This window comes from Scyliorhinus canicula, chromosome 3 (assembly GCF_902713615.1).
Source record: "Scyliorhinus canicula chromosome 3, sScyCan1.1, whole genome shotgun sequence".
Taxonomy (NCBI): Eukaryota; Metazoa; Chordata; class Chondrichthyes; order Carcharhiniformes; family Scyliorhinidae; genus Scyliorhinus; species Scyliorhinus canicula.
Window position 1 is genome coordinate 274,722,141 of NC_052148.1, and position 21,580 is coordinate 274,743,720.

At 51.6% G+C, this 21,580-nt stretch overlaps 1 protein-coding gene across 3 annotated transcripts in view; it reads right to left on the reverse strand.

The window, feature by feature from the left end:
* LOC119963567 (NACHT, LRR and PYD domains-containing protein 12-like) overlaps nucleotides 1-21,580 on the reverse strand; it is a 65,724-nt gene that overhangs the window by 23,004 nt on the left and 21,140 nt on the right. For 2 of the 3 annotated variants that reach the window (XM_038792887.1, XM_038792886.1), the window contains exons 3-5: nucleotides 11,097-11,364; nucleotides 4,063-5,755; nucleotides 1,249-1,335 (exon numbers count right to left, since the gene is read on the reverse strand). In XM_038792887.1, the coding sequence (XP_038648815.1) occupies nucleotides 1,249-1,335; nucleotides 4,063-5,699 (1,724 nt within the window). In that variant the 5' untranslated portion in view covers nucleotides 5,700-5,755; nucleotides 11,097-11,364. The remainder of the gene's footprint in view (nucleotides 1-1,248; nucleotides 1,336-4,062; nucleotides 5,756-11,096; nucleotides 11,365-21,580) is intronic. The other variant, XM_038792888.1, reaches the window with a different exon arrangement.

Consider the following 21,580-nt stretch of genomic DNA (forward strand, 5'->3'; position numbering starts at 1 on the left):
GGACAGAGCCTTGGACAGGGCCTTGGACAGGGCCTTGGACAGAGCCTTGGACAGGGCCTTGGACAGGGCCTTGGACAGGGCTTTGGACAGGGCCTTGGACAGGGCCTTGGACAGGGCCTTGGACAGAGCCTTGGACAGGGCCTTGGACAGGGCCTTGGACAGGGCCTTGGACAGAGCCTTGGACAGGGCCTTGGACAGGGCCTTGGACAGGGCCTTGGACAGAGCCTTGGACAGAGCCTTGGACAGAGCCTTGGACAGAGCATTGGACAGGGCCTTGGACAGGGCCTTGGACAGAGCCTTGGACAGAGTCTTGGACAGAGCCTTGGACAGAGCCTTGGACAGGGCCTTGGACAGAGCCTTGGACAGGGCCTTGGACAGGGCCTTGGACAGAGCCTTGGACAGAGCCTTGGACAGGGCCTTGGACAGAGGCTTGGACAGAGCCTTGGACAGGGCCTTGGACAGAGCCTTGGACAGGGCCTTGGACAGGAGGCAAGGCGACAGATTTGGGAGTCGGGCATAGCCAAGATTGTAGGTAGGAGCCTTGCTGGAACCCTGCCGCCCAAGACCAGCTCCCGTACCAGCCTCCCCGAACAGGCGCTGGAATGTGGCGACTAGGGGCTTTTCACAGTAACTTCATTGAAGCCTACTCGTGACAATAAGCAATTTTCATTTCATTTTCATTTAATTTCATTTTCATTTCATTTTCAGAGGTCAGAGACAGGAGCCTATGGGATGTTAAATGGAGCAAGGAGGGGTGGGATGGGAAAGAAACAGTAAGCTGTTTTGGGGACTGGTTTTCTGGGAGGAGCTGGCTGCCTGGTTGGAGACCAATCACCACATTCAACGCATCAAGTTGTGATGTTGAGTCTTAATGCCACAGTATAAAGAATCAATCCATCGTATCACACAATCCCTTCAGAACAGAACTGTTGTACAGACATCTGAGAGTTATCCATAACCAATAGTCAGAACTGTATTGACCAAACTTCAGAATATTAATAAGAATTCTCAACATGCATCCCCCGATACCCCAAACTCAGTGTAGCCCGCAATGCCACAGGTGACTGGCACCATCACCAGTGTCGGGCTCAAAGGCACAGTGAGATGGCCAATGGTCCTGGATCCTTCACCCAGCCCGGAGAATGGCAGAAACTTCCAGGGCCTGCTCAGTATTCCAGGGCCAGTGATAATGTAAATGTATTCAGTGACAATTTCCACTTCATTGATGAAAGGATTTGGTGACATTACCCCAACAGTTTCAGGCTGTAGTCTGGAGATCTCAGCAGCTCACACAGGAATTTAATTGCTTCAAAATCCAATTTATTCTCTCCACACCTAGCAAGTTAAAAAATAGAAGTAAGAGGTTTTTGAATCTGTTTAGTTTTACCTTTTTAAAAAACCCACAACCAATGAAAGCTCTGTATCTATGAGTGTCATTTCCATAACTCGAACTCTCTGTGGGTTGATTTGAGGACCACGTTCTCGAGAGTTAATCATTATGAAAAGCTTGTTTTGTTTATTTGTTCATGGGACAAGGGCGTCGCAGACTGTGCCAGCATTCATTCCCCATTCTTAATTGCCCTTGTCAGAGGGTCAGTACTGAGGGAGTGCCACACTGTCAGAGGGTCAGTACTGAGGGAGTGCTGCACTGTCAGAGGGTCAGTACTGAGGGAGTGCTGCACTGTCAGAGGGTCAGTACTGAGGGAGTGCCACACTGTCAGAGGGTCCAGTACTGAGGGAGTGCTGCACTGTCAGAGGGTCAGTACTGAGGGAGTGCCACACTGTCAGAGGGTCAGTACTGAGGGAGTGCTGCACTGTCAGAGGGTCAGTACTGAGGGAGTGCCGCACTGTCCAGAGGTCAGTACTGAGGGAGTGCCACACTGTCAGAGGGTCAGTACTGAGGGAGTGCCGCACTGTCAGAGGGTCAGTACTGAGGGAGTGCTGCACTGTCAGAGGGTCAGTACTGAGGTCCTGCACTGTCAGAAGGGTCAGTACTGAGGGAGTGCCGCACTGTCAGAGGGTCAGTACTGAGGGAGTGCTGCACTGTCAGAGGGTCAGTACTGAGGGAGTGCGCACTGTCAGAGGGTCAGTACTGAGGGAGTGCCTGCAACTGTCAGAGGGTCAGTACTGAGGGAGTGCTGCACTGTCAGAGGGTCAGTACTGAGGAGTGCCGCACTGTCAGAGGGTCAGTACTGAGGGAATGCCGCACTGTCAGAGGGTCAGTACTGAGGGAGTGCCGCACTGTCAGAGGGTCGTACTGAGGAGCTGCACTGTCAGAGGTCAGTACTGAGGAGTGCTGCACTGTCAGAGGGTCAGTACTGGAGGGAGTGCTGCACTGTCAGAGGGTCATGTACTGAGGGAGTGCTGCACTGTCAGAGGGTCAGTACTGAGGGAGTGCCTGCACTGTCAGAGGGTCAGTACTGAGGGAGTGCCGCACTGTCAGAGGGTCAGTACTGAGGGAGTGCCGCACTGTCAGAGGGTCAGTACTGAGTGAGTGCCGCACTGTCAGAAGGTCAGTACTGAGGGAGTGCCACACTGTCAGAGGGTCAGTACTGAGGGAGTGCCGCACTGTCAGAGGGTCAGTACTGAGGGAGTGCTGCACTGTCAGAGGGTCAGTACTGAGTGAGTGCCGCACTGTCAGAGGGTCAGTACTGAGGGAATGCTGCACTGTCAGAGGGTCAGTACTGAGGGAGTGCCGCACTGTCAGAGGGTCAGTACTGAGGGAGTGCCGCACTGTCAGAGGGTCAGTACTGAGGACGTGCCGCACTGTCAGAGGGTCTGTACTGAGGGAATGCCGCACTGTCAGAGGGTCAGTACTGAGGGAGTGCTGCACTGTCAGAGGGTCAGTACTGAGGGAGTGCTGCACTGTCAGAGGGTCAGTACTGAGGGAGTGCCGCACTGTCAGAGGGTCAGTACTGAGGGAGTGCTGCACTGTCAGAGGGTCAGTACTGAGGGAGTGCTGCACTGTGAGAGGGTCAGTACTGAGGGAGTGCTGCACTGTCAGAGGGTCAGTACTGAGGGAGTGCTGCACTGTCAGAGGGTCAGTACTGAGGGAGAGCTGCACTGTCAGAGGGTCAGTACTGAGTGAGTGCTGCACTGTCAGAGGGTCAGTACTGAGGGAGAGCTGCACTGTCAGAGGGTCAGTACTGAGGGAGAGCTGCATTGTCGGAGTGGAAAATAAAACATGAGGGAGGAAAATGAAGAGTTAAATCAATTTTAAATCCAGAGGGAATGTAACTGAAAAAGAATAAAAGTGAACTATAATTGTGGTAATGGTGAAAGAAGTCAAAAATATCCATTAGTAAATCACTGACGGGGTGTCAGTGAGAGAACGAGTGGGGCTCCGAGCTGTGATGGGCTAAGTCCATAAGATCATAAGACATAGGAGCAGAATTAGGCCACTCGGCCCATCCAGTCTGCTCCGCCATTCAATCATGGCGGATATTTTTCTCTTCCCCATTCTCCTTCCTTCTCCCCATAACCCCTGATCCCCTTATTAATCAAGAACCCAAGTCCCATGGGTAGCACTGTGGCTTCACAGCTCCATGGTCCCAGGTTCGATTCCCCGCTGGGTCACTGTCTGTGCGGAGTCTGCACATTCTCCCCGTGTCTGCGTGGATTTCCTCCGGGTGCTCCGGTTTCCTTCCACAAGTCCCAAAAGACGTGCTATTAGGTGAACTGGACATTCTGAATTCTCCCTCTGTGTACCCGAACAGGCGCCGGAATGTGGCGACTAGGGGATTTTCAGTCACTTCATTGTAAGACTACTTGTGACAATAAAGATTATTAAAAGATTATTTTTTTAAACTCCAAATTGGGAAGTGTGTGGAACACATGGATAATGCAGCCACATCACTGCCCTCTGCAGTGAGCTGTGAACTCCAATGGAGAAGAATCTAGATGAGAAATGAGAGGCTGATAGCCCTGTCCTGTTGTATGAACCCAGCTGGGTTCCAAATCCCTGACCATTGACCTAATAGCCTGAGAGTAACTAGTGAGGTGTGATAAACATGGCCCTGACCATGTCAGCCAATCCCAAAGAAAGATATGAAAGGTTCTCACCACAGCCTCTCACATTGCTTTAGATATGGTTGGAGATTCCTCAGCGCTGCACTATCTATGTTGGTTGCTGTGATATCTAATTCTTCCAGATCTCCAATCTTCATGTCTAGAAAGTATTTCAACACGGTGAAATCTACTGGAGTAAGTATATTGTCCCCAATGTGAACGCGCACATTTTGGGGATTTATCCTTTCTGCCATTGAGTCATTTTGCTGTTCGAATAGACAGTGGAGAAGATTCAAGATGCTGGACCCATTTTCACAGTGCTCTTTGATCCCTGATAGCAGCCAGTGGCAGTAGGACTCAGACTTGGTGGCTTTGTCCAACTCCATGTGCTTGGAGAGCAAAGTTTGATTCCTCTCTGACAACAGACCCGACAGGAATCGCTGGAAAATATCCAGGAAACCTGAGGCTATCGTGTATTCGGTCATTGTGTCCACGTTCATCAGGTCTGGGAAAGGCTCAGGTTCCAGTATGTAATGCAGAGCTGCAAAGAACTCCTGGATGGTGAAATGTGTAAAGGAAAAGACACTCTGCGCACCGTCTGGCTCCTGGACACAGGTTTCATCCAGAAAACTATTGACCAAAGTGTCCAGTTGCACAGAATGAGCCTGCAGGTCGTGTTGGTAGAAGAGTGTGTTGTGTTGCAGCAGTTTGCTGTATGCTAAGCTGCCCAGATTGCGGAGGGTGTGTGTGACTGGCTCCTTCCCTGTTGGCTGGGGTCGGGAATGATGTCTCAACAGCACAGTCAGGTAGCGGCTGTAAATGTCTGACATTGTCTTGGGCTCTTTCTGACATTCCCCTTGCTCTTCTTTGAAAACGCTGCAGACAATATAACAAAAGGCAGGGACAAAGCACAAGGTGAAGAGGAAATCATTCCCTTTCACTCGCAGGAACATTTGGCCGCCCACTTCCTCATCTTGGTAATATTTCAGGAAGAAATTTCGGATATCCCTTTCGGAGAAGCCAGTGATGATTACAAATCTGTCAATGGTCTCCACTGGGATGTAGCTGACTGCTGTGGGCCGACTCGTCAGCAGGATTGAAGCACCCATCAGCAGTTCCCCTCGCAGCAGACTGTGAATGATATCCACCACATCCCCTACCTCATCAGGGTCAGTGATGTAGCAATCTCCAGCCAGAGAGCTGCACAACCTAAACTCATCAAACCCATCCAGAATGATCAGCAGCTTCTTCGCTGCCTGGAAAACCACATTCAGCCCTTTGGACAAGTGACTGTTTTTCCTCAAAACCAGATTCCTAAAACTGGTGGGTTCATTAATTAAATTAAGGTCCCGGAATGAGAATTGCAGAATGAACTCAAAGTTATTAAAGCAGTCGTTATTGGCCCAATCGTAAACAATCTTCTGCAGCAGAACCGTCTTCCCTATTCCCGCTACTCCAGAAACCAGGGTTATGTTGGGAGCTCGTTTGTCGTTAATCTGCATAAATAATTGTCCTGGTTTGATTTCCATCTGCAGCCTGCTCCTCTCCTGTAAGTGAATCCGCTTCTGCCCAAAGGACAGCAGCTCGTGCCTTTTGAATTCAAGGCTGTCATGCCCTTTGACAAGCAGCAAGTTGGTGAATTGATCTGAAAGCTGGATTTTCTCTCCCGGGCGTGTATTGTAATACACCATTACTTCATTCCTGCGACGCAGGACTTGTTTGTGTTTCTTTATCAAAACTGAGTCTTCTGCAGAGACACAAAACAACATTTGAAACATTAAAGTGGAAGAGGATAGATCACTGTGGCAGCTTAACGTGACGAGTTTGAATCAAAATAACCAACTAATGCACTGTTCACTCCTCTATGTCCAGCACAACAGCCATGTCAGATAAACAGCTCTGGAATCAGCTTTCACTCTCCCCTCTCCAGCTATCACTTTGAAATAATTATTTCTGGAACAATCCTGATTTATCAGTCACTCTGGCTGGAGGCTGATCTAAACAGCTGATTGGCCAACTATGAAATAATTGTAATAATCTTTATTGTCACAAGTAGGCTTACATTAACACTGCAAAGAGGTTACTGTGAAAAGCCCCTGTGAAAATAGCACAAAACTGAATAATCATTCTGGAGAATTTTCCTGGGTCCAATATTTATCCCTAAATCAACATCACTAAAGCTGATGGTGAAGTTGGTATCACATCGCTGTTTGTGGCATGGACTGTGCAACATCATTGCCTGTAACACTGCTGGGGCGCCCTGCAGCCATGAAAGGTGCTATAGAAATGCAAGTCTCATTTTTTAACAAAACATTCTGAGCATTAAATGGGTTTGATTTATATTCTACTTATCATTTCCCCATCTACCCAACAATACAGCTGACTATTGTCCTTGGTCTTGATGAAAGACTTGCATCAATGTCGTGCCTTTCACAATCTCAGGACACTGCAAAGCATTTCAGCTGAAACATGTTCCAACCCTAATTTTCTGACCCACACCTTGATCCTGGGAGTGCCGTCTCGAACTCAATATTCCTCACTACCTGGAGTAGCATTCACAGTACATCCAGAGAAAATCCACACTGGAACCTACCGGAGGGTGTGTTTACACTCTCACTCTGACACAGATATCAAATGGTTTTGACCCGGACAGCTGTACGATTGCATAAGAAATATAGATCAGGTAAATCAAAGTCAACGTTTTGCACCAGAGAGTGATGTTTGCACATTGATACCAGTTTAGTATCATAGTGCGGCTAAACCCGCTTCACACTCACACTCCACTGGGTTTGAGTCAGCCAAACCTGGAACTAACCACCCCAAACTGAACCCACAAACCTCTGTATATCTGTAATCAACCATTATTCCAAAAGGGCAGAGTCTTAATCAATGGACAGTCTAATTACCCCTGGACACAGTCTAATCAATGGACAGTCTGCTTACACCTGGACACAGTCTAATCAATGGACAGTCTGCTTACACCTGGACACAGTCTAACCAATGGACAGTTTGCTTACCCCTGGACACAGTCTAATCAATGGACCGTCTACGTACCCCTGGACACAGTCTAATCAATGGACAGTTTATTCACCCCAGGACACAGTCTCATCAATGGACAGTCTGCTTACCCCTGGACACAGTCTAATCAATGGACAGTTTGCTTACCCCTGGACACAGTCTAATCAATGGACAGTTTGCTTACCCCTGGACACAGTCTAATCAATGGACAGTCTACGTACCCCTGGACACAGTCTAATCAGTGGACAGTTTATTCACCCCTAGACACAGTCTAATCAATGGACAGTCTACCTACCCCTGGACACAGTCTAATCAATGGACAGTCTACGTACCCCTGGACACAGTCTAATCAATGGACAGTCTGCTTACCCCTGGACACAGTCTAATCAATGGACAGTTTATTCACCCCTAGACACAGTCTAATCAATGGACAGTTTGCTTACCCCTGGACACAGTCTAATCAATGGTCAGTCTAGTTAGCCCTGGACACAGTCTAATCAATGGACCGTCTATTCACCCCTGGATACAGTCTAATCAATGGACAGTCTGCTTACCCCTGGACACAGTCAAATCAATGGACCATCTATTCACCCCTGTACACAGTCTAATCAATGGACATAACTATAAGCATAACTATAAGATTCAGGGTGGGAGATATAGGAGGGATGTCCAAGGTAGGTTCTTTACTCAGAGAGTGGTTAGGGTGTGGAATGGACTGCCTGCTGTGATAGTGGAGTCGGGCACTTTAGGAACATTCAAGCGGTTATTGGATAGGCACATGGAGCAGACCAGAATTACTGGTAGTGGGATTGCTTGATCTTGGTTTCGGACAATGCTCGGCACAACATCGAGGGCCGAAGGACCTGTTCTGTGCTGTACTGTTCTATGATCTATGACAGTCTACTTAGCCCTGGACACAGTCTAATCAATGGACTGTCTACTTACCCCTGGACACAGTCTAATCAATGGACAGTCTACTTACCCCTGGACACAGTCTAATCAATGGACAGTCTACAAACCCCTGGACACAGGGGTCTTTGTCGACAGGAATAGTGCCGGAAGACTGGAGGATAGCAAATGTTGTCCCCTTGTTCAAGAAGGGGAGTAGAGACAACCCTGGTAATTATAGACCTGTAAGCCTTACTTCGGTTGTGGGTAAAATGTTGGAAAAGGTTATAAGAGATAGGGTTTATAATCATCTTGAAAAGAACAAGTTGATTAGCGATAGTCAACACGGTTTTGTGAAGGGTAGGTCATGCCTCACAAACCTTATTGAGTTTTTTGAGAAGGTGACCAAACAGGTGGATGAGGGTAAAGCGGTTGATGTGGTGTATATGGATTTCAGTAAGGCGTTTGATAAGGTTCCCCACGGTAGGCTATTGCAGAAAATAAGGAAGTATGGGATTGAAGGTGATTTAGCGGTTTGGATCAGTAATTGGCTAGCTGAAAGAAGACAGAGGGTGGTGGTTGATGGCAAATGTTCATCCTGGAGTTCAGTTACTAGTGGTGTACCGCAAGGATCTGTTTTGGGGCCACTGCTGTTTGTCATTTTTATAAATGACCTGGAAGAGGGTGTAGAAGGATGGGTTAGTAAATTTGCAGATGATAATTTACCAAAATTCACTAGACTCTGGGGTGGTCCCGGTGGATTGGAAATTAGCAAACGTGACACCACTGTTTAAAAAAGGAGGTAGGCAGAAAGCAGGAAATTATAGGCCAGTGAGCTTAACTTCGGTAGTAGGGAAGATGCTGGAATCTATCATCAAGGAAGAAATAGCGAGGCATCTGGATAGAAATTGTCCCATTGGGCAGACGCAGCATGGGTTCATAAAGGGCAGGTCATGCCTAACTAATTTAGTGGAATTTTTTGAGGACATTGCCAGTGCAGTAGATAACGGGGAGCTGATGGATGTGGTATATCTGGATTTCCAGAAAGCCTTTGACAAGGTGCCACACAAAAGGTTGCTGCATAAGATAAAGATGCATGGCATTAAGGGTAAAGTAGTAGCATGGATAGAGGATTGGTTAATTAATAGAAAGCAAAGAGTGGGGATTAATGGGTGTTTCTCTGGTTGACAATCAGTAGCTAGTGGTGTCCCTCAGGGATCCGTGTTGGGCCCACAATTGTTCACAATTTACATAGATGATTTGGAGTTTGGGACCAAGGGCAATGTGTCCAAGTTTGCAGATGACAATAAGATGAGTGGTAAAGCAAAAAGTGCAGAGGATATGGGAAGTCTGCAGAGGGATTTGGATAGGTTGTGAATGGGCTAGCTAGGGTGTGAATGGGCTAGCTAGCTACAATGTTGACAAATGTTAGGTTATCCATTTTGGTAGGAATAACAGCAAACGGGATTATTATTTAAACGATAAAATATTAAAGCATGCCGCTGTGCAGAGAGACTTGGGTGTGCTAGTGCATGAGTCACAGAAGGTTGGTTTACAGGTGCAACAGGTGATTAAGAAGGCAAATGGAATTTGTCCTTCATTGCTAGAGGGATGGAGTTTAAGACTAGGGAGGTTATGTTGCAATTGTATAAGATGTTAGTGAGGCCACACCTGGAGTATAGTGTTCAGTTTTGGTCTCCTTACTTGAGAAAGGACGTACTGGCACTGGAGGGTGTGCAGAGGAGATTCACTAGGTTAATCCCAGAGCTGAAGGGGTTGGATTATGAGGAGAGGTTGAGTAGACTGGGACTGTACTCATTGGAATTTAGAAGGATGAGGGGGGATCTTATAGAAACATTTAAAATTATGAAGGGAATAGATAGGATAGATGCGGGCAGGTTGTTTCCACTGGCGGGTGAAAGCAGAACTAGAGGACATAGCCTCAAAATAAGGGGAAGTAGATTTAGGACTGAGTTTAGGTGGAACTTCTTCACCCAAAGGGTTGTGAATCTATGGAATTCCTTGCCCAGTGAAGCAGTTGAGGCTCCTTCATTACATGTTTTTAAGGTAAAGATAGATAGTTTTTTGAAGAATAAAGGGATTAAGTGTTATGGTGTTCGGGCCGGAAAGTGGAGCTGAGTCCACAAAAGATCAGCCATGATCTCATTGAATGGCGGAGCAGGCTCTAGGGGCCAGATGGCCTACTCATGCTCCTAGTTCTTATGTTCTTATGACACGAAGGTCGGTGGAGTTGTGGATAGTGCTGAAGGATGTTATAGGATACAGAGGGACATAGATAAGCTGCAGAGCTGGGCTGAGAGGTGGCAGATGGAGTTTAATGCGGAAAAGTGTGAGGTGGTTCACTTTGTAAGGAGTAACAGGAATGCAGAGTACTGGGCTAATGGCAAGATACTTGGTAGTGTAGATGAACAGAGAGATCTCGGCATCCAGGTACATAAATCCCTGAAAGTTGCCACCCAGGTTAATAGGGCTGTTAAGAAGGCATATGGTGTGCTAGCCTTTATCAGTAGGGGGATTGAGTTTCGGAGCCACAAGGTCATGCTGCAGCTGTACATAACTCTGGTGCGGCCGCTCCTGGAGTACTGCATGCAGTTCTGGTCACCACATTATAGGAAGGATGTGGAAGCTTTGGAAAGGGTTCAGAGGAGATTTACTAGGATGTTGCCTGGTATGGAGGGAAGGTCTTACGAGGAAAGGCTCAGGGGCTTGAGGTTGTTTTCATTAGAGAGGAGAAGGCTGAGAGGTGACTTAATAGAGACATATAAGATAGTCAGAGGGTTAGATAGGGTGGACAGTGAGAGTCTTTTTCCTCGGATGGTGATGACCAACACGAGGGGACATAGCTTTAAATTGAGGGGTGGTAGATATAGGACAGATGTCAGAGGCAGTTTCTTTACTCAGAGAGTAGTAGGGGTGTGGAAATGCCCTGCCTGCAACAGTAGTAGACTCGCCAACTTTAAGGGCATTTAAGTGGTCACTGGATAGACATATGGATGAAAATGGAATAGTGTAGGTCAGATAGGCTTCAGATGGTTTCACAGGTCGGACACAGTCCGACACAGTCTAATCAATGGACAGTCTATTCATCCCTAGACACAGTCTAGTCAATGGACAGTCTACCTAGCCCTGGACACAGTCTAATCAATGGACAGTCTACTTACCCCTGGACACAGTTTCTTTTTCAGACACATCTTTGGTATTGTTCAAGAGTGAACTGAATTGCTCAGCCGCCAGTTCCCCACGGCAGTCAATAATATCCAGCAGGGCCCGTAGCTTCCTCCTGGGCCCAGGGTTATACTTCACATCCTCAAATCTTCTTCTGAAATTATCTCGCCTTGCAGAGCATGATCTAGAATCCAGTCGATTCTGTCTCCAAGCTCATTGACGAGTTTCGCTCGATTTCTGCGGAGCAGCTGAAGTGATGAGATTCTGAAAATATTGAAGAAAACCTCGGTCACAACCTGGAGGACTTTTACAGTCACTGTGAAACTTTGTCAGCTCCAATATCGTTAGCTGTTGTTGTGAATAAAAGGAAAGGATTTAGATTTGCATTGCACTTTATCACTTCACAACCCAACCCCCATCTATCGGGTTACAATGTCCAGTTCCCCATGAAGTCAATAACATGACAAACAATTGGATGGATGTCTCGTAGAGTCAGTAGAGTTTATGATTGAAAATAAAGGCAATATCTCAAGAGTCTTGAAGTCATATTTATTCCACTGACACATGTTGAGGAGGAGGCCAGTCAGCCCCTCGATCCACCATTCTATTAGACCCTGGTGGCTCTAATCAGTTAAATGGAAACCTGATATAACATATCCTAGCACGAGCCATGGTATCAAAATATTGAGCACAATCTTCTGTTCTTGGAAGATTCTCGGCTGTTAGGACAATCTCCAGGCCCTAACCTCCATAGTGTCTTTGCCAATCTATGCCATCTGCTTGGCAATTGGGTTGCTGCCTCCATGTTCGCTGTCTGGTTGACAACGGTTCCTGAGGTAAGAGGCCCAAACACCGTCTCCACGGGCAAAGGAGGTACTGCCAGAGCTGGGAGGGCACAACGAGGAACATGGTGATGCTCTCTACAGCTGCCGGAAGATTAAAAAATAAAAAATGGTCGCAGGTTTATGGCTCTTTCCACAGAGGAGGAAACCTTTCACAGCATTGTTTGTGGCTGACCCTGTGGGCCTTTGACCCCCCCCTGGCACCCGAAAGGGAGATTTCAAGAAGGTGTTGATTGCTCACTGCCTCCAGGTACCTGCCAGGATTCAGCCTCCTGGGAAGATCCCACCAAGGACACCTCTTTCCCGCAGTTAATCTCTCAAGTGATGCAAATTGGTTACACGCGGCTGCTTTGTACCCGCGATCAGCGAGACTTGATGGAGGCAGGAATGACCTGACAGAGAACTCTTCAAATTTGTTCTAGTTGCTTCCTTCACAACCACCTCTGTGTGGTCGGAAAGATTCTACCCGCTGTCCAGAATCTTCTGCTGAGGTGGGCAGCTTGGGGGTGGGACTTCCTGATACCGGCGTCGTGGCTGCTGAGGGAGAGGGTACAGAACGTGTCCATCGCCATAGTTCACTGACAGTTGTTCTGCTGGCTGGGGGCTTCTGCAGGGCCGGGGGGGGGGGGGGGGGGGTGAGCTTTGGGGTCGGGGTGGACGGACACAGAGCACCATTGCCGCAGTTGCAAGGCAGCCATGCAGTTGTGCACACTGCTAACAGCCCACTGTGAACTTAGGGCCAAGGGTCGTATAGGTGTGCCCCCCAGGCAAACTCCCTGGGTGACCTCTGGCCCGAGTTACATGGGCACGCTCCAGCACAACCAGTGCCATTTTGTTGGCCGGGATGAGTGTGTGTGGAGAGTGTAATGTGTATGATGTGCCATCAATTGTACGAGAGACGAGTGCTTTACAAAAGTCAGGCTTTAATAAACTAGAACATAGCCCCAGCGATCGTCTACAATGGGATGGACGATCGCCGGGCGTTTGTCTATTTATACCTCGGTAATGGAGGGGCGGGATGCTTTGATCAGGTGTGCGCGCTCGGGACGGTAGAAGTGCAGTTTGCACTCTGCGCAGATGTGACAGTCACGGGTTACTGACCTGACTTCCGCGATGGAGAAAGGCAGGTTGCGGGTCTTTATGAAATGGTAGAGACGGGTCACCCCTGGATGGCAGAGGTCCGCGTGGAGGGAGCGGATGCAGTCTATCTGCGCGCTGGCGCAGGTACCGCGGGACATGGCATCAGGAGACTCGTTGAGCTTCCCAGGACGATACAAGATATCATAGTTGTACGTGGACAACTCGATCCGCCACCATAAGATCTTGTCATTCTTGATCTTGCCCCTTTGTGCATTGTCAAACATGAAGGCTACTGACCGTTGGTCTGTGAGGAGGGTAAACCTCCTACCGGCCAAATAGTGCCTCCAATGTCGCACCGCTTCGACTATGGCCTGGGCTTCCTTTTCCACAGAGGGGTGGCGGAGTTCGGAAGCCTGGAGAGTTCTGGAGAAGAAGGCCACGGGTCTGCCCGCTTGGTTCAGGGTGGCCGCCAGAGCAACTTCTGATGCGTCGCTCTCGACCTGGAAGGGGAGGGACTCATCGATGGCGCGCATCGTGGCCTTTGCGATGTCCACTTTGATGCGGCTAAAGGCCTGGCAGGCCTCCATCGACAGCGGGAAGGTCGTGGTTTGAATGAGGGGACGGGCCTTGTCGGCGTAATTGGGAACCCATTGGGCGTAGTGAGCGAAGAACCCCAGGTAGCGCTTGAGGGATCTTGGGGTATTGGGGAGAGGGAGTTCCGTTAGGGGGCGCATGCGTTCAGGGTCGGGGCCTATCACTCCTTTACGCACTACGTAGCCGAGGATGGCTAGACGGTCGGTGCTAAACACGCACTTATCCTTATTGTATGTGAGGTTAAGGAGTTTTGCGGTTTGGAGGAATTTCTGGAGGTTGGCGTCATGGTCCTGCTGGTCGTGGCCGCAGATGGTGACATTATCAAGATACGGAAGGTAGCCTGTAATCCGTACCTGTCGACCATTTGGTCCATCTCCCGTTGGAAGACCGAGACCCCATTTGTGACACCAAATGGAATCCTAAGGAAGTGGTAGAGGCGCCCATCAGCCTCGAACGCGGTGTACATGCGGTCACTCGCGCGGAGGGGGAGCTGGTGGTAAGCGGACTTAAGGTCCACAGTGGAGAAGACCTTGTATCTCGCGATCTCGTTTACCATGGTAGAGATACGGGGGAGAGGATACGCGTCCAGTTGCGTAAACCGGTTGATGGTTTGGCTGTAATCGATGACCATCCGGTTTTTCTCCCCAGTCCGGACCACCAGCACTTGGGCTCGCCAGGGACTGTTGCTGGCCTCGATTACCCCTTCCGTCAGCAGCCTCTGGACCTCGGACCTGATGAAGGATCGGTCCTGGGCGCTGTACCGTCTGCTCCATGTGGCGACGGGTTTGCAATCGGGGGTGAGATTAGCAAACAAGGAGGGGGGTCCACTTTGAGGGACGCGAGGCTGCAGACAGTGAGGGGGGGTATAGGGCCGCCGAATTGGAAGGTCAAGCTCTGCAGGTTGCACTGGAAGTCCAGTCCTAGGAGTGCCGGTGCGCAAAGGTCAGGGAGGACCGTGAGGTCCGCGATGCAGCACCCGGTGATGTGGACGGAGTGCGAACCTGAGGCTAACCCGATTTTGTGTGTTACGGGATGGACAGGGAGCGCGCAGCGTCTTACCATATCAGGGTGAACGAAGCTTTCCGTGCTCCCGGAGTCCAGCAGGCAGCCCGTCTCGTGGCCGTTGAGGTGGATCAGCGTTGTCGTTTTGGCGAGCGTGCGTGGACGTGACTGGTCGAGCTGAATGGCCGCGAGCCGTGGAGAAAATCTGTGTCCGTCGTCGCCGTCCGAGTCGATGCTGGAAGAACCTTGCGTGCCAGTCCCGGAAGGCGGTGGCCAGGACCCGCACGTGGAGTCGGGATCCCAAGATGGCAGCGCCCAGGACCCGCACGTGGAGTCGGGGCCCCAAGATGGCGGCGCCCAGGACCCGCACGTGGATTCGGCGCCCCAAGATGGCGGCGCCCAGGACCCGCACGTGGAGTCGGGGCCCCAAGATGGCGGCGCCCAGGACCCGCACGTGGATTCGGCGCCCCAAGATGGCGGCACCCATGGGGCCCTCGTGGTCGCTGGGGGTGGGGCTAGCGATGCCGGCGAGCAGAGTGGAGCGGCTGCGAGCGGGGGAGGTGAGGCGCGCAGGCCAGGCGCGGGGACCCGGGGGCGGAGAGACTCGCGCGGCGGGCAGGCAGGGACCGGGAGGGCCCGGAGAGGCGTGCAGGTCGGGTGCCGGGGCCCGGGGTGGCGGTTTGGGAGGAGCGGCCCCGGGGGAGGGAGGGAAACGAGCAGACCAGGCGCGGGGGCACGGGGGAAGGGGGGGAAACGCCGGCGTCCAGAAGCGCCGCAGCCACCGTTTTGGCCTGGCAGACCGTGGAGTAGTGGCCCTTCTTCCCGCAGCTCTTACAGAGGGCGGAGCGGGCTGGGCAGCGCGAGCGGGGATGTTTCGCGAACCCACAAAAGTAGCAGCGGGACCCGGACTTGTCGGGGCGTCCCGCGGCGCAGGCCTGAGGGAGGTCGGGAGCGGCGGATGGCGGTTGGGAAGCGTGCCAGGAGGCCTGGCTGGGGTCATAGAAGCGGGCATTTTGATCAGCGACCTCCAGAGAGGAGGAGAGAGTCAGTGTCTCAGTTAAGCTGAGGTCGTCTCTCTCCAGCATCCGCTGGCGGATAGTAGGGGACAGCATCCCAGCCACGTAAGCGTCTCTGATCAGTAGTTCCATATGCTCCGTAGCTGAGACTGCGACGCAGGAGCAATTCCTCCCCAGGGTATGGAGGGCCCGGTAAAATTGGTTTAGAGACTCACCAGGGAGCTTCCGTCTGGTGGCCAGCAGATGTCGGGCGAATACCCTGTTGACTGGTTTGATGAATTGTCCCTTTAGCTTTAGTATAGCTTCATCATAAGTCGTTTCTTCTTTGATTATTGCGTAGGTGTCGATACCCACGCTGGAGTGGAGGACGTGCAGCTTCTGTGCCCCGGTGGGGGGGGGGGTGGTTGTAGATGCCAGGAACCCTTCAAGGCAAGTCAGCCAGAGTTGGAAAAGTTCTGCAGAGTTCGGAGTTTGCGGGCTGATGCGGAGGCATTCGGGCTTGATGCGGAACTCCATCTTCAAAGTCGTAGTCTATTAAATTGATGTACCATCAATTGTACGAGAGACGTACTATTGGGCAGCCAATGTGTCAATGGTGCGTAAATGGGTGATGGAGGGGGGAGGGGCGGCGTGGAAAAGAATGGAGATGGCGTCATGTAGAGGTACGAGCCTGGGTGCCATGGTAACGGCACCGTTGCCGCTCTCCCCTAAGAGGTTTACCAGGAGCCCGGTGGTGGCGGCGACCCTAAGAATCTGGGGACAATGGAGATGGCATAGGGGGGAAAACAGGGGGCTCGATGGAGGCTCCACTGGGTGGCAACCATCGGTTCATCCCGGGGAACAAGGATGGGGGATATAGGGGGTGGCAAAGGGCGGGCATCAGCAAATTGAGGGACCTGTTTATTGGCGGGAGGTTTGCGGGCCTGGGGGAACTGGAAGATAAATTTGGCCTTCCCCAAGGGAACATGTTCAGATACTTGCAGGTAAGGCGTTTGCTAGGCGACAGGTAGAGGGATTCCCTCTGCTGCCCGCGCGGGGGACGATGGACAGAGTGCTTTCGGGGGTGTGGGTCGGAGAGGGGAAGGTGTCTGACATCTATAAGGTAATGCAGGAGGTGGAGGAGTCGTCAGTGGAGGAGCTGAAGGCTAAATGGGAGGGGGAACTTGGGGAGCAGATAGAGGACGGGACTTGGGCGGATGCCTTGGAGAGAGTCAACTCTTCCTCCTCATGTGCGAGGCTTAGTCTCATCCAATTCAAGGTGCTGCACCGGGCCCACATGTCCGGGACTAGGATGAGTAGGTTCTTTGGGGGTGAGGACAGGTGCACCAGATGTTCGGGGAGTCCAGCGAACAACGCCCATATGTTCTGGGCATGCCCAGCACTGGAAGAATTCAGGAAGGGGGTGGCGGGGACGGTGTCGAGGGTGGTTGGATCCAGGGTCAAACCAGGGTGGGGACTCGCGATTTTTGGAGTTGCGGTAGAGCCGGGAGTGCAGGAGGCGAAAGAGGCCGGTGTCCTGGCCTTTGCGTCCCTAGTAGCCCGGCGGAGGATCTTGCTGCAGTGGAAGGATGCGAGGCCCCCAAGTGTGGAGACCTGGATCAGTGACATGGCGGGATTTATAAAATTGGAAAGGGTCAAATTTGCCCTGAGACGATCAATACAAGGGTTCTATAAACGATGGCAGCCTTTTCTGACTTCCTGGCTCATAGATAGGTAACTTGATCAATAGCAGCAGCAACCGGGGGGAAGAGGGGGGGGGGGGGGGGGGGGGGGTTCTTATTGTAGTGTCTATTCTGTAACTTTATATTGTGTTAATTTGCGTTGTTGTTAAAATGCTGTGTTGTTCATGGAGGTGGGGCGAATGTTTATGATTGTTAATATTATTGTTATTTTTGGTATTTTACTATGGTGCGTTATTGTTGTATAAATTCAACATTTTTCAATAAAAATTATTTCAAAAAAAAATTGTTCAAGAGACGAGTGCGTTGCAAAAGTCAGGCTTTAATAAACTACAACATATTCCTGCGATTGTCTACAATGGGATGGACAATCGCCGGGCGTTTGTCTATTTATACCTCGGTAATGGAGGTGTGGTTAACTCAGCCTCTCGGCCAATCGGTCGAGAGGCACATGGCCGACCAGGGCCAATGGTAAGCCGGTGTTCTGCCCCAATGGCAGACAGGTATACAAATCATATCACCACAGTGTATGTGCGGCTGGGATGAGTGCGTGTGGGGAGTGTAATGTGTATGCGCGGCTGGGATGAGTGTGTGTGGGGAGTGTAATGTGTGTGTGCGGCTGGGATGAGTGTGTGTGGGGAGTGTAATGTGTGTGTGCAGCTGGGATGAGTGTGTGTGGGGAGTGTAATGTGTATGTGCGGCTGGGATGAGTGTGTGTGGGGAGTGTAATGTGTGTGTGGGTCTGGGATGAGTGTGTGTGGGGAGTGTAATGTGTGTGTGTGGCTGGGATGAGTGTGTGTGGGGAGTGTAATGTGTGTGTGCGGCTGGGATGAGTGTGTGTGGGGAGTGTAATGTGTGTGTGCGGCTGGGATGAGTGTGTGTGGGGAGTGTAATGTGTGTGTGCGGCTGGGATGAGTGTGTGTGGGGAGTGTAATGTGTTTGTGCGGCTGGGATGAGTGTGTGTGGGGAGTGTAATGTGTGTGTGCGGCTGGATGAGTGTGTGTGGGTAGTGTAATGTGTATGTGCGGCTGGGATGAGTGTGTGTGGGGAGTGTAATGTGTGTGTGCGGCTGGGATGAGTGTGTGTGGGGAGTGTAATGTGTATGTATGGCTGGGATGAGTGTGTATGGGGAGTGTAATGTGTGTGTGTGCGGCTGGGATGAGTGTGTGTGGGGAGTGTAATGTGTGGCTGGGATGAGTGTGTGTGGTGAGTGTAATGTGTGTGCGGCTGGGATGACTGTGTGTGGGGAGTGTAAAGTGTATGTATGGCTGGGATGAGTGTGTATGGGGAGTGTAATGTGTGTGTGTGCGGCTAGGATGAGTGTGTGTGGGGAGTGTAATGTGTGGCTGGATGAGTGTGTGTGGTGAGTGTAATGTGTGTGTGCGGCTGGGATGAGTGTGTGTGTGGGGAGTGCAATGTGTGTGAGCGGCTGGGATGAGTGTGTGTGGGGTGTGTAATGTGTGTGTGCGGCTGGGATGAGTGTGTGTGGGGAGTGTAATGTGTATGTGCGGCTGGGATGAGTGTGTGTGGGGAGTGTAATGTGTGTGTGCGGCTGGGATGAGTGTGTGTGGGGAGTGTAATGTGTGTGTGCGGCTGGGATGAGTGTGTGTGGGGAGTGTAATGTGTGTGTGCGGCTGGGGTGAGTGTAATGTGTGTGTGCGGCTGGGATGAGTGTGTGTGGGGAGTGTAATGTGTGTGTGCAGTGGGATGCGTGTGTGTGGGGAGTGTAATGTGTGTGCGGCTGGGATGAGTGTGTGTGTGGCTGGGATGAGTGTGTGTGGGGAGTGTAATGTGTGTGTGCGGCTGGGATGAGTGTGTGTGGGGAGTGTAATGTGTGTGAGCGGCTGGGATGAGTGTGTGTGGGGAGTGTAATGTGTGTGAGCGGCTGGGATGAGTGTGTGTGGGGAGTGTAATGTGTGTGCGGCTGGGATGAGTGTGTGTGGGGAGTGTAATGTGTGTGTGCGGCTGGGATGAGTGTGTGTGGGGAGTGTAATGTGTGTGTGGGGCTGGGATGAGTGTGTGTGGGGAGTGTAATGTGTGTGTGTGGCTGGGATGAGTGTGTGTGGGGAGTGTAATGTGTGTGTGGGGCTGGGATGAGTGTGTGTGGGAGTGCAGTGTGTGTGCGGCTGGGATGAGTGTGTGTGGGGAGTGCAGTGTGTGTGCGGCTGGGATGAGTGTGTGTGGGGAGTGCAGTGTGTGTGCGGCTGGGATGCGTGTGTGTGGGGAGTGTAATGTGTGTGTGCGGCTGGGATGCGTGTGTGTGGGGAGTGTAATGTGTGTGCGGCTGGGATGAGTGTGTGTGGGGAGTGTGATGTGTGTGTGGGGCTGGGATGAGTGTGTGGGGGGAGTGTAATGTGTGTGTGGGGCTGGGATGTGTGTGTGTGGGGAGTGTAATGTGTGTGTGCGGCTGGGATGAGTGTGTGTGGGAGTGTAATGTGTGTGTGTGGCTGGGATGAGTGTGTGTGGGGAGTGTAATGTGTGTGTGAGGCTGGGATGAGTGTGTGTGGGGAGTGTGTGTGGGGAGTGTGTGTGGGGAGTGTAATGTGTGTGTGAGGCTGGGATGAGTGTGTGTGGGGAGTGTAATGTGTGTGTGAGGCTGGGATGAGTGTGTGTGGGGAGTGTGTGTGGGGAGTGTGTGTGGGGGAGTGTAATGTGTGTGTGCGGCTGGGATGAGTGTGTGTGGGGAGTGTAATGTGTGTGTGAGGCTGGGATGAGTGTGTGTGGGGAGTGTAATGTGTGTGTGAGGCTGGGATGAGTGTGTGTGGGGAGTGTAATGTGTTTGAGCGGCTGCAGCTTGTCAGCCTCCTGAGTGTCAATCACGGACCCGGCGAATCCGGCCCCGTTTCTCATTGAAATCAATTGTGTTCCACGCGGAAATAGTGCTAGCCCCTCAGTGGCTGCTGAATCGATCCAGGTTTTGGGGCCCAGAGGAGTGTGCCCAGAGGAACAGGAGGGAGCCAGTGAGGATAGACAGTAAACGGTGTTTACTGTATGTGTGTGATGCACGATCAATTGTACAGGGACTAAGGTTGGATACAACTGAGGCTTTATTGCAGTAAGATGTGTGGCCTCCCACAGCAGCTGGCGAAATGGCTGCTGAATAGAGGACACACTCCTCCTACTGGGCGGAGCCAGCAGGCAGGGGCTATCGGCGAACCTGTAGTACAGGTCCTACCTTACATCACCTAATACAGGCGTAACAGTGGTTTACCACATCCACCCCCTGTTAAAAATGAATCCAGCGGGGGTGGTGGAGAACTATATACAGTAGTGAATTTATGTCCGGGAAAAGAAAAAAAAAATGTCCTTTGAAAGTCCGGTGCCAGTTAGAGCTTCAACTGGTCTGGTGCCTTCACATTCCGCTGGGAGCGACGTAGCGGTGGCGGCGATATCGATCCTGGCCTGATGTTGGATTACTCCGGGAGTGTGTCAAAATCCTCTTCATCCTCTGGCGTGGGCAGGGGAAGGAGGGATAGTCCTGGTGGGGTTAATGTTGGGAGCGCCGGGGGAGGGGAGGGTGGCACCGGGCCGGAGAAGTGTGTCTGGGTGGAACCTGCTGGTGCCAGGTCCCTGAGGGAGACAGTATCTTGGCGGCCGTCGGGGTACACCACATAGGCATACTGGGGGTTGGCATGGAGCAAGAGCACCCTATCCACCAATGGGTCCGCCTTGTGGAGTCGGACGTGCCTACGGAGCAGGACCGGTCCTGGAGCTGCGAGCCAAGTGGGGAGCGAGACCCCGGATGTGGACTTCCTGGGGAAGGCAAAAAGACGTTCATGGGGTGTGTTATTCGTAGCGATTCACAGTAGTGACCGGATGGAGTGTAGTGCATCAGGGAGGACCTCCTGCCAGCGAGAGGCTGGGAGGTTCCTGGACCGTAGGGCCAGCTGGACGGCCCTCCATACCGTCCCGTTCTCCCTCTCTACCTGTCCGTTTCCCCGGGGGTTGTAGCTGGTCGTCCTGCTGGGAGGCGATACCCCTGCTGAGCAGGAACTGACGCAACTCATCGCTCATGAATGAGGATCCCCGGTCGCTGTGGATGTAGGCGGGGAAACCGACAGAGCGAGATTGTGTTGAGGGCTTTGATGACGGTGGCAGACGTCTATCGGGGCATGGGATGGCGAAGGGGAATCTGGAGTACTCATCGACCACAACTGAGAAATACGTGTTATGGTCGGTGGAGGGGAGGGGCCCTTTGAAATCCACGCTGAGGCGTACAAAGGGGCGGGGCGCTTTCACCAGGCGCACTGTCCGGCCGGTAGAAGTC